We start from the raw sequence: 12,926 nt of genomic DNA on the forward strand, positions 1-12,926 counted from the left end.
AGTAAGTGTTGGGTCAGTTCCCACTCGTGATAGCTTTACACACAGGTCGAATAGGAATTGTTGTCTACGACCTGTTGGCTAAATCCATCAGCACACTGTGTGCATTAAAGCGTCGGGCGACATGGCACCTTGAGTTTGCTCGTCGCCTGCTGAATGAGCTGGCCATGGAGGCAATAGAAGAAAGTGCCAGGACTGAGGAACAGGAGGATAAGACAAAAAAAAGAAGGAAAATAAAGAAATGATCCAGCTTCACCTCATCCTGATACAGACCAGCTTAATATTTTAGAGGATTTATTTATTTAATCTATTCATATGAATTACAACATGCTCTTTGACGTCAGGGCTAAAATCACTATTTTGGAATTATTGTGTATTCATTCAGAGCCATTTTTGATTATATCATTGTCATACATCAAGACTGTTAGCACATCAATATTATTTCCAGGCTTTTGGCACATTCAATATTGGAATTCATTTGGAATACCACTAGATTGGAATAATCTATGCTATCGGATTTGTCATAAAACTTGTAGGACTATTTGGGATTAAATCACAATAACGCAAGTTCTTTAAATTTTCACTTTGTCTTCAAGGGAAATCAATTATTTGTAGATTTTTTTTTAACTTGTTGGTTTTCACTCTTTTCTGTTAATTAGTTTAAATTTATAGATTCATCACACCTTAAAAACACACAGACGTATGGGAGTGGTTTGAATGAACCAATCATGTTTCAAAAGTGGACTTCAATAGCTCACAAACCTGTGCAGGAATACCCAGGAAATACTATGAAAATGCACAAAAAAGGTATGGTAAGCATATAGCTGCAAAACCCTGGGCAGCTATTGTGACCTCTACCTGTGGAATGACATAATACTGCTGGCAGATGCATTCGAGGCCTTCTGTGAGACCTTGATGTAAAACTACCAAAGTTACTATGGCTTTGACCTGGCCAATTACTACAGTTCAAGTTTGGTTGAAATGAGTCCTGAATAAGATTGGTGTTAAGCTTGAGCAGTTTACAGTGTTATGTTTACAGCGTTATGTATATTTAATTTGAATTGTTTGTTGTCTTTTCTCTATATTCTCAATACTGTGTGTCCACGAGATTGTTTAAAATTGAGGCACTGTATAAGGACAATGTACAAGTCTGAATGTAAAGTCTGAATGAAAAAGACCATGTAAAAAATTTAAATATAAGATTATACGAAGTTAAATTCTTAATGGTATCTAGGTGGCCAAGTGGAATAAGGTGCATGCCTTTAATGACTTCTCACTTCTCACCTCTGTCCATGTGGGTTCAAAACTTGGCTGCACCAGTATGGGATGTGACAAAGTTGGTCAGTTGATTCACGAAAGTCAGATACTTTTTCCCCAGCAAATAAACTGGAGGCAATGTAAAGCCTATCAGACATTAACATCCTCCCCCAACTAATTCTCTATACTAGTTTAACATGACCGATAAATGATTTAATAACTATTGACCACATGTGATCCAGATGTTCTGCAACATGGATAACACATTAGGCCATGCTCCAAATAGGATGGACTTATCCATCCATTAGGAGGGGTGCAAGATGGCTTTCAGTCAGCCACATGACAGCGCACTCCATGGGAATTGATTATTTCCAACTTTCTCAATCCTTCAGATGCTGTATCATAAAAACTATTATCTCAATTCAACCCAAATGTGTGGGGATCAAAACAGATTGTTTTAAAGTACTACTTATGAAATAACATAAAAATATATGTCAGCAAATTAGTTACCCTTTTGGTTTTAAATAATAATCATTGGACAAACTGTCTTGACAAAGTGAACTTCATTTGTCAGTAATGCGTCTTTAAAACTATACTAAAACTTTTTTCATGGGCTTCAGATTTTGTGAATTTTAACAAATGACATTTTCATAGGTTTATCGAAGACCTGAAAACAGGTCCTATTGCCATCAAAGAGAGCTAAAACGGGTCCTACTGCCATCAAAGAGCTCAAACAGGTCCTACTGCCTTCAAAGAGTGCTAAACAGGTCCTACTGCCTTCAAAGAGAGTTCGTTGTGTCTTTATTAGTGGTTGAAGCATTGGTGAAATCTATGAAAAGCTGTACTCCATGAAAAACAGTGGTAATATATGCAAAAAAAAAAACTAAAGAAAACAATCCTTTACAAAATTTTTTTGTGCAATAAATGATGTTTAATCAATCAAGAAAATCATTGTTACTGGTCATGAAACTGATCATTGTACACAAATACCATTTCAAATAGAGATTTTAGTTTACAAATTAGTAGATTCCTAAAACTTCAGCATTCATCAATGTTTCTTTGGTGCTTCAACGGCTGGTTTCTTCTTGAAAACCTTGTACAGAACAGCAATCCCAACAATGGATCCATATGTAGCTAGCACCCACTAAAAAAAAGGAAAACCTGTTTACAAAGCAATGTTGACATGTGGTCCTGACTAAAAGGAAATAGTCACACACGTTTTAAAATAGTACCAAGAGTACCAAGTGGACCTGATATCTGAATCTATACAGTGCAAGGCCAGATATGGCATAAAATTACACCATAAGAGAGCCGTTAGCAGAACTGTTCATACGCTGTCTTGATGCTCTCTACTGTAGATGTGCACACAAAACTTTCACTAAGATGGTTCCAGTACACATTTGTTTTTACGAAGAAAAAATTTCTACAGTGATCTGTTCTACATTGCTCAACTAAGAAACATATACTGTTATTTGCTACTTGTTTTTCTACCATACATTTAGTTACAAATTTAGGAAAATATCTGGCTTTGAGTTGACATTTATGTGTTATTGGTTATAGAAATACAATGGAGAGCCAGCACTATTGTTCACCTGGATACCAGTAGTTGACATATTTTAGTTTGTGAATACAAATTCATATCAATACTGAAACTTTAAAGGGGAAAGATAAGCTTGAAGGACATAATTGCAATATTGTCTATTAATTTGTGGGAGTAGAAATACTAAAATAATACTGGCTGCATGAATACAGAATTAACAAAGCTAGTTCAAGACCCAATAATTAACACCTATTCTGTAGTTCACATATGAAAACTCTATCTGTATGCACAATCTGAATGCAGGTAAACAAGGTCCACCGAGTTATAGTTTTTGATGGCCTCATACATTCAAATGAACATAAACCTGCATAATGCTGTAACTAACAAGCTTGCAGGGGTGAAATGATTGATCAATATACTGATACTTTTGCCACACTGATACATATATCAATAAGAGGTGGAGAACTGATACAAAATGATACTTGAGCTTTGCAAGTTGCTTTAATCTTCAGAAGTTGGGAATAATTCTATTTTGTTCTGGAAGGGTGACCATGTGACCCTCCTATGGGAATCTGTTTTGTGCCTTAAATTAGTGTATAACTGTTTTCTGGATAGAATTTGGGCATTCTGGCTCTAAACCATTGACACTTAAAGGTGTTTTGTTGTGACAAGTTTGATTTGAAATTTTATTTTATGGAATACATGTGACTCTTTTCCCTGGAAATATACAAGTGCTCATATAGAATTCTTGGACAAATCCATTTATAGAAATCTATTTGGAATGTAAAACTGGGTTTCAAACTCAATTAAGACACTTTAGTAACAGGACTTCTATTTTTTTAAATACTTGGATTAAATTTGGATTTGATTCATAAAACCATAAGTTCTCTTATTTTTCACTTAAAATACTAGGGAAATAAATTATTTGTTAAATTTTACAACGCTTATTGTCTTCACTCTTTACTGTTACATTTGGTAAGAGTCTAAACACGTAAAATAATAAAGATGAATGGGGATAATAAATAATAACCACCAGTGACAACTTAATAAAGATGAATGGTGATAATAAACAATAACCGACCACTCTGGCGGCCTAGTGGTTAGAGTGTCTGTCTCAGAAGCGGGAGGTCGTGGGTTCGAACCCCCACCTGAGTCATACCAAAGACTTACAAAAATGGTACTAACAGCTGCCTCCCTAGGCAATCAGCATTAAGAGGTTAGTGGTAGGCATGGTCGGCCTGGTGTCAGGATAATGTGAGTGGGCGGGACATCATGCTACATGTCTGCTGCATGTTGCCCCAGTGCTAGACATCACTATAAACTGCCACACTAGACATCATAGTGATATGACTGAAACACTGTTAAAGCCACATTACAAAGCCTAATCACACACATAAACAATAACTACCTATGACAACTTAACTCATTAACCCATGGAGGTTTTCGTCGTTTTCACCTGAGATGTGAGGAGGAAACACATTTTGGGGGCAATTTCTGAATACATCCTAATACATTGACTTCCAAGAGATTTCCCGTTAACCTAATGCCTAGATGTATTAGAAACATTGTTTTTCATTGCCTATTTCACTCACGCATGAGCAGATGGGTAAAAGCTGGAGTTTTTTGTTTGTTTTGCTTAATGGACCCATTATTTTCGTATCGAGACCACTCTTTATTCCAAATGAATTATCCTACTTTTTGCAAAGATTCGCCTGTCTGTGTGCCATTCAGACCGATCTGCCTTAGATCTGAGGTCAAAGAGTCTAAAATCCAGACACAAAATTTGATTCTGACCACGGGCGAATTTGGGTGGAGGAAAAAAAATCCTGTACAAACGATTAGGTTTTTCCTTCTGTATTTTGTAGTGCAACTAGAACTTCCAGATTATTTGGTATCATTGCAGAGCTACATCTGTCTACCTTTCTATAATACCACCCACATTAGTGTATCATACATGACCATGATGCTAAAGAGCTTGGCAGTAGGCTACTACCTCCTGACCTGGGACACAACAGCTCCATTCACAATATTTTTTTTCAGGTAATGCCACTAAAACAATTGTTTCTTCCTTAGTACTTTCAAGTCTGGACTATTGTAATTCTCTCCTATCTGGTTTGTTTTGGTAGCTACAACAGAAGCTTAGATAAGTTAAACACACAAATGCTTGGATTTTCCTTTGAGTATAAACAACTGTACAAAGCTCGCCTCTCTGTAACCTAGGCTGGTTACCCATTTGATCCACAATCAAACACAAAATATGTTCACTATGCTAAATTTTACTGACTGGCTCCAGTCCAATATAACCATCTGACCTCACATGTGTAAACGTTGTCTAGAAACTTATTCTCCTCTTCCGACAATTGTATTCAAATTATTCCCCGTGTTAAAATGAAGTCGTATGACAATGTTCTTTTGTGAACCAGGACCCAGACAGATGGAACAAACTGCCCATTGATCTTAGACACAAGGACACAGATCTAATTAAAACTCACCTATTCTGACGACAAGAACATACTTCAAGACGTCATACTGTGATCTTCCTTAATTTTCAGATGTTCTTGTTTTGTTATTTCATAGTGTTTGTTATTGTAATCTTGTCATTGTTATATTTTTATGTGTTATCTAATATTATAATGTGCTTAAAGTTTCCAAAGATTGGGCGCAGTATGAAGTCCACATTATTATTATTATATTTATTATTATTATTATCATTATTATTATTAGGGCAGTATCTGCCAATGACAGACCTGCTAAAGACGGAAAGACCCTGAAATTCATTGAGTTCATCGATACTGTATCCTTACTGTAAATGGGTGAATGAACATGTTACAAAATAAACTTTTAGTTTCATGATGATTTATCATAACTGTGAAAAAATGCTGAGGAATTTAGGAAATATAATGAAATGAAAATGGAAAAAAAATTCAACGTAAGAAACTGTTGATGTTGACACCATAAAAGTGACTGCTATGTCTCACTTCCTACTAATGTGGGCTCGAAATATAAAAGTGATGAAGAATTTATTACTATACATATTTTCTGCAAATCATTCCATGTCTGAATTGACCAATTAAAAATTCCAAAGATTATACAGTGATTTTTCTATTTGTCAATAGGGGCAGAAACTAGGCTAAAATGCAGCCTGAATAATTCTAAAAATCTGCTTAGTTTTTTTATGCTTGCTACTTACATTAAGGCGTCCTCGAAGAGTGTAAGAGTTAAAATATCTCTGCCATCCTTTCAGGTTAAGGTCCTTTTCATCAACAAAGTCTCCTGCCATGGTTAAATTTTATCTGCAAATATGAGACAGAATTCTGCAGTAAAGTGCTGCTGCATGATCTAACTTGCACAAAATGTTTTTTTTAAATGCTCTTTATTCATACCTGTTATATCACAATGTGCTTACAGCAAACATGATTTCAAATTCAAAACACTCCGACAATGTGCTTACAGCAAACATGATTTCAAATTCAAAACCCTCCGACATGATCAAATAATGCAGAAACATGATTTCAGACTCAACAGTCCTCTATGTGATCAAATAATACGGAAGCATGATTTCTAAACACAAAACCCCATGATATAAATAGCTCAACAATACAATTCTCCATAATGTGTCTATGCAACCTATTATTACATCTCAAGATAACCCTTCATATTGTACATGAAAATGTGCCGCCCAAAAGCCCATTTAAAAAACTATGGTCATTTAGAAACACGTCTTTCAATGAGACTGACATGCTACGTTCTGAAAGAATTTCCAGGGATGCATGATAAGATGAGACCATTTCTTCGTGTTAATTTAAGAGTTGAAACCATCTCTGATACTCCAGAAGGACAAGAGTTTCAAATTAGCCACTGTGGCTGCCATAACGCCATAAATAGGCACAATTTTCATTTAGCACAAACTGGATACCATTTCATCTGACTTTTTCAACTTGAAATAGGAAACTGCAACTTGCACTTCTCTCTCTCTCAAATACTAATAAACAAACATGCACAATTAACGAACAAATGCACTGCCCATTCCTAGAGTAGTTTTATTAGTTCATTTTTCTTTTAGTTTATGGTTGTACTTTTATTAGCATCCATATTTCTGTAGCAGTCTTATAAACCAACACATAACATATATCAACCAATACAAAAATCAAAAAAAATCTTTTTAACCAATGGCATTAATTTACTGCCAGTCATAAAATGTACTTCATCCTAGAACACATTTATTCAAAATTCAGAGGCTAATTATGATTAATCTTTAAGTTATACTTTAAATCTTTATCTTATTGCAGAAAATTACAAATCAAGAAAACATAGAATGGCCACCCTGACTTAGTAATCCAAACAACACATTTGTCTCTGCAAGCTTACTGATTTCTTTGTTATGACAGAATGACCTGGATGATAATGTATGACTGATAGTTGAATTGTAAGCAGTGATACCAGCCCCTGTGAATCACAATGTTATGTGCCTTATTCCAGTTACAGAAATTATTTTCTCCATTTTTTTTGTTGTGTTCTGCTTCTTTCACTTTCTTGGCTAGTTATTTTCAGTGCAATGTTGTTTTCATCTGGAGATCATTTTAATATCCAAAAAGCATTTTGAGATTTGTCTGGACGTGATGCTGAGCCTAGTGGAAATCAAGTGAGAGCTCATGAGATATGGGGAAGCTACTCAGTCATAACTATGGCTTAACTCAAAGTATACACATTGCTGTCCCTCATCATATGCATTGGATATTGAATAAATCCTGATTGCATTATGCAAATCCTTTATGTAAAAAATATGCACTACAACAAAATGTGTGCACCAGATATCGCCAACATGTATCTTTGATGCACAAATGTGCGTAAAGGGAAACACTGCCTACATTGATACGAGTTTCCAATTAGAAGTAGCAATAACATTGTTTGTAAGATGACTGCCATAGTAGCCATAATGGATGTAACATCACCATATTAATTTAGTACCAAGACATCATATGAAGTATTTTTGGAAAAATCCAATGTTAATATGTCTATCTAGTAGCAGCATGTTGATATGACCATCCAAGAGCAGCAATAACAAGATTTTCCAAATGGCTGCCATGGAGGCTATATTGCAGAACATTTTCATTTAGGATGAACTTGATACATATAAAGTCATTTCATGTCTGACTTTCTGGTCAGGAAAAGTGGCAATTAGATTTTCAAAATGGCTGCCATGGCTATAGTATATAACAGATCATTACCACTTTCATCACAGATCAATCTGATATCATAAGAAGTCTTTTAGTGAGAAAAAAAACAAAACGTTAACATGATTATTAATTCAGGATGAGTAGCAATACAAGGTCTTCTAGATGGCACCTGTAATTTGTCTCTGTACCTTTGTGTATTAAGTTTTTATTCTTATCTGAATAATGAATGAATGGGGACCCCGAGTGGCCGAGTGGTCTAAAGCACTCTCCGTTACGGATCACTACCATCTCACCTCTGTCTGCGTGGGTTCAAGACTCGGAATCGGCTAATGTGGGCATGTGAGAAAGCTTGCCAGTAGCTTGTCGTTGGTCGGTGGTTCTTTCCTGGATTTTCCCGGGTTCTTCTTCCACCATTAATAATGGCCGCCATGTACAGCCTATCGTGTGCTGGAAAATGGCGTTAAACCCTACAACAACAACAATTAATGAATGTGAGAGCAGTGTTTTATCCACATATGGCTTCAAGTAAGTCATTTGACTCAAAGGCAAAAAACAATGAGTCAAAATCCAAACCTATGAGCCATATTCAAACTGATGATCAGTCTTCAGTAGTTTTCAAAAAATAATTATATTGTTTAAATACACAACAAAAATATTAGTTATATAATGTGTCTAAAGCCAAAAAGGCCGATTCCCTTGCCAGAAGCATAAGAACATTCAATATTTGTTAAAAATCTTATTCATGGTTTCACATCAGATATAATTGAAAATATATGCGAAGTCACTTATTGCTGGCTATGTCAGTGCTTTCATCTGCCGTTGCTGTCACAAATGTCAAATTTTTCAGGTTACGTATAAGATTATCCTCAACAACATTTGATTGGCTCTCTAGTAACTCTGAACAGGTAGTAGCAGAGTCATACTGAAATGCGGAATTCTTCAAAATGCAATGGCAGCTGTTAAGTTGTATATTCAATTAAGGAGAGATTTGTATTTTAAAAAATGGATGTCTTCTAGACTCAGCCAATGTATACACTTAAGTAGCACTTTCACTGACATGTCTTGTTTGGATGAATGTTTTTGAAAAACTGCATTAAAATCTGCCTGGTGTTGTGGACTTTCAATCAACAGTTTTTGTTCTGGCAACAGAGCATACCTTGCCAGTGTACTATTGTGAAAGTTATTGTTTTTTGCACATTTTGGCCATGGATTTTTTTTGTTGCCTCTGCACATATATGGCAAAACATAAAGGCATCTTCAATGTCACACTCTTTACTCTGACTTAACTTCTTTTTGAAAAAGTAGCCAGCAATATGTTTTTAACCTTTAACTCTTTACCTTCTGCAAGTACTTGCTGCCCTGGCTACTAAGCCTGATAAGCAGCCTGCCTTCTAGCAGCTGTCTGTAGGCTGAACCCCAGAGCATCATAATAGCTGCCTGGGTGAGAACTTCTTGAGTTATTTACATGCTGTCTACATTTTCTGATTCAATTTTGCCCCATGCAAACTATGTAATTTAATGAAAAATAAAATTTTAAACACTTACTAATGTTTTGTGCCACTCATTTCCACCAACAAGTACATATAATCCACAGGAATCAATGTTTATATTCACATATTTCAGTGGCGTCACTTGGGTTGGTGTCACCCAGTGTGATAGCTCATGGTATCACCCCCATGGTCCTCCTTCCATAACAGACCATACAGAATCCTTAGTAATGTCATTATGGTGTCACCCCCTCTGATGGTGTCACCAGGTGCAGTCCGCACCCCCCGCATCCCCCTAGCGAGGCCACTGCTGTGCCTGCTAGTCATGTATTTAACTATGATCGGTTATCCGCTTATGAAATCTGACTAGACCGAGTAGTGTGTGCTCTGTAAAATTTGCAATTTTTCATTTTGGTGTCACCCCTCTGAGATGGTGTTACCTGGTGCGGTCCGCACCCCCCCCCGCACCCCCCCAGCGACGCCACTGACATATTTATAATAACAAAATGTATCTCAATATATCTGTGTTTAAAATGTATATTAGATTACTTTTCTCACCACTATTTTGCACACCAATATGCCCATTATTTTATTGCAGATTTGGTAATGTTTTATTATACTGCCTGAAGCACGTAAAAAGAAATCTCCCATGCATTTTCTTCTAAAATAAATGCTGGCCCTGAAACTGCTGTAAAGTCGTCCACATTTACCGGTCTCACGTGTTCTGACCAGATCTGATTGTCTCGCGTTTCATCCTTGGATTCAAATAAATCTGAAATGTCAGGTGTCGAAACAGGACTTATACTTCATCTTGAATCTGGTTAAAATCAATATCATCACTTTCAAATCCTTCAAAACTTCCATTAAAATCATCATCGGAATACATGAATGTTGACATTTTGTTTTACTGTCACCATTGATCTCGTTTTCAATAGAATTTCCCGCGTATATGCTGTAAAACTACTAACAGAATACGTTCATCATTTTATGTAAGGACTATTTTCACTGGCTAAATATTATAAAAGAGAAGGGATGTTTGTAATTTCATCCAATACAAAGCATTAATATGAAACGTGTATATGGGTATCTGGGGTTTCCCAACCCTTGGCCGGAAACGTATGTATGAGCCAGCCGGGACAGAGAGAGTATTATTAGCAGTTTGTATATGCATCTCTGGGGTTATAATTCTATTTTTATGGTTGCATATATGCATTAGCAGAAGGTAAAGAGTTAACCCAAAATTATGCTGTAACTTACGAGTAACCATTACCTCATCTTTGGATGATGAAGGCTCCACTGGTTCGATAACAATGCTATTATCATTGATCGGTTCTAAACGCGGTCCAAATCTATTTAAATTTTTACCTTGGACACCATTTTCAGTCGGACACTGACAGCATCTTGGAACAACGCAAGGCATACAATTGAGCGAATGGAAATTGTTGCTTCATTGCATGACAAGGGTGCACAGAAAATAGTTTCTTGTGAGAATCACCTTAAAATTGTGTTTATTTTCTGCCTCTTTCTTGGGTGTGGTGATCATACGGTTCTAAAATCCTGTTGCTACAAATGATGTGACAGTTACAGGTCACATAAAGTCAGCTGCAGGTTCCACAATCAGTTGTAACCCTATGTATTATGATACCATTAGAGTAAGAAACTGATGTGCGCATGTTTTCCCTGTTTGGGAGAGTTGTAATCTAGCCATTAAAGAAGTTAGATCAAACTTTTATGTTGTGTTATGGTTAATCTGCAAAACATAACATTTGGGTGCATCAACTTATGTACTGGCTACGAGTTTTGTGCATCAAATTGGAAAAGTATGCATATTTGATGCATGATGCATGGGTAAATAAAAAACTGGAGAGATATTAATTCATTTTTAATTTAGTGTATTAACAAATGGGTTGATAAGTATATGTAAGCATAAATAAAACCAAATACTTTAGGACATAATAAAGTGTTATTTGTTTCTTATATGTATACATACCAAGCAAGGGGCAATCTAAGTTGTAAAAAAGATTGTCATTTAGAATATTTTGAAAACTTAAATAACTTAATACAACAGATTTCAGGGAGGAAAAATGCATCATTTAACATAATTATAAACAATACATTTTAAATGGTTTTGAAATTTTTTGGAGGAAAACACTGATACCCTGCCAAATCAAAACATAAGGTCATGCAAACCATGACTACTTTTGGCATTCTACCTTGTGCAATAGTCTTACAATATAATACAACAACCCTGATCCTTATGTTTTGGGGGTCAAGCCCAGAAAAATATCAGGGTCTATGTCTAAGCTTGGAGTGCTGTATTTGTAAATTTTGGTCCATACTGGCTACCATGGAATGAAATTGCAACCTTAACCTTGTAAGGACACAGTCACCATCAATATATGACCTACAATCATCAAACATCACATGATGCACTGAATATATTTTGCAATCAAAGTCAATGCAAGTATTGCAATTTCGACTGGAATCTTGTATATGATGATCAACGGAACTGCATGCACTTTACAAAAAAGTGATATTCATTCTTTATCAATTTTAACAAAAAAATGTTTTCAAATTGACATTTTAAAGTAAATTGTGCTATATGATGTTTGCGGCCTTAACGACTACAGCTTTATATCTGTAAAGAACCGCTAGACATCGTGTGTCTAAAATTAACTGGAAAATCCCGTTTGCCGCGATAATACAGCGTTGGAGTATACTTTGTATGACTACCGTGTACAACTGTGCACATTTTTTCTTCAGTATATACAATTTTTTTAACAAATTAAAAAATTACAAACATTTGTTATCACTGTTAAGTTTATCAAAAATATCGAGTCATAAATGTCCATCTTCTACTCTCTCCTACCCCAATTCTGCTACGATTTAGTAGCCTCATCAAAAAAGGTACCCCTGGCCCTACCTACCTGTGGCGGTGCATTGTCGACGACATTGGAAGGTCACAACTTTAAACACATAAAACTGCGTACAGAGATCAATACGAGATCAATTTTGAATAAAAATTATGGAACTATAAACTAGAAATTCGGATTATATTTGTAATTTGGAGCATTACTCACCTTAAATAGTTTAGTAAGGTCGAATGTGTGTTTCTTCTGTTGTAAAATTCAGGCGGAAGAAGCCAAATAATGTACGAATATACGCTTTGCAAGAACCGGAATAATGTTTACCGTTAAGTATATCCGGAATCGTACTCGGGCTGCAAAACATGCGCAAGTCTATGTTATAAATTTAAAGTCGATAAAGAAAGCTTTCAGATACCACATATACTTTCAAGAATTATATTAAAATTCCCAATGCCCTCGTTCGTCATCAATACTAAACAACCATTGTAAAGTAATATACCTCATTCATGTAAATAGTTTTGTAAAAAGTGATTCGGCAGGCTGATTCAGACATGGTCAGGGCCATACTATAAATACCGTAAATGTGCTTTATGCGTCTCTA

At 35.7% G+C, this 12,926-nt stretch overlaps 1 protein-coding gene across 1 annotated transcript; it reads right to left on the minus strand.

Annotated features, from left to right (window-relative positions):
* Positions 1–2,149: 2,149 nt before the first annotated feature.
* On the minus strand, positions 2,150–12,659 carry LOC149794927 (ATP synthase F(0) complex subunit k, mitochondrial-like). Its single transcript, XM_089964567.1, has 3 exons — positions 12,539–12,659; positions 5,985–6,087; positions 2,150–2,398 (listed from the first exon to the last, which is right to left on the minus strand). The coding sequence occupies exons 2-3, from the start codon at positions 6,072–6,074 to the stop codon at positions 2,303–2,305; spliced, it is 186 nt and encodes a 61-aa protein (XP_089820693.1). The 5' UTR covers positions 6,075–6,087; positions 12,539–12,659; the 3' UTR covers positions 2,150–2,302.
* Between the last annotated feature and the right edge of the window lie 267 nt (positions 12,660–12,926).

This window comes from Sinohyriopsis cumingii, chromosome 7 (assembly GCF_028554795.1).
Source record: "Sinohyriopsis cumingii isolate HCF-2022 chromosome 7, ASM2855479v2, whole genome shotgun sequence".
Lineage (NCBI taxonomy): Eukaryota > Metazoa > Mollusca > Bivalvia > Unionida > Unionidae > Sinohyriopsis > Sinohyriopsis cumingii.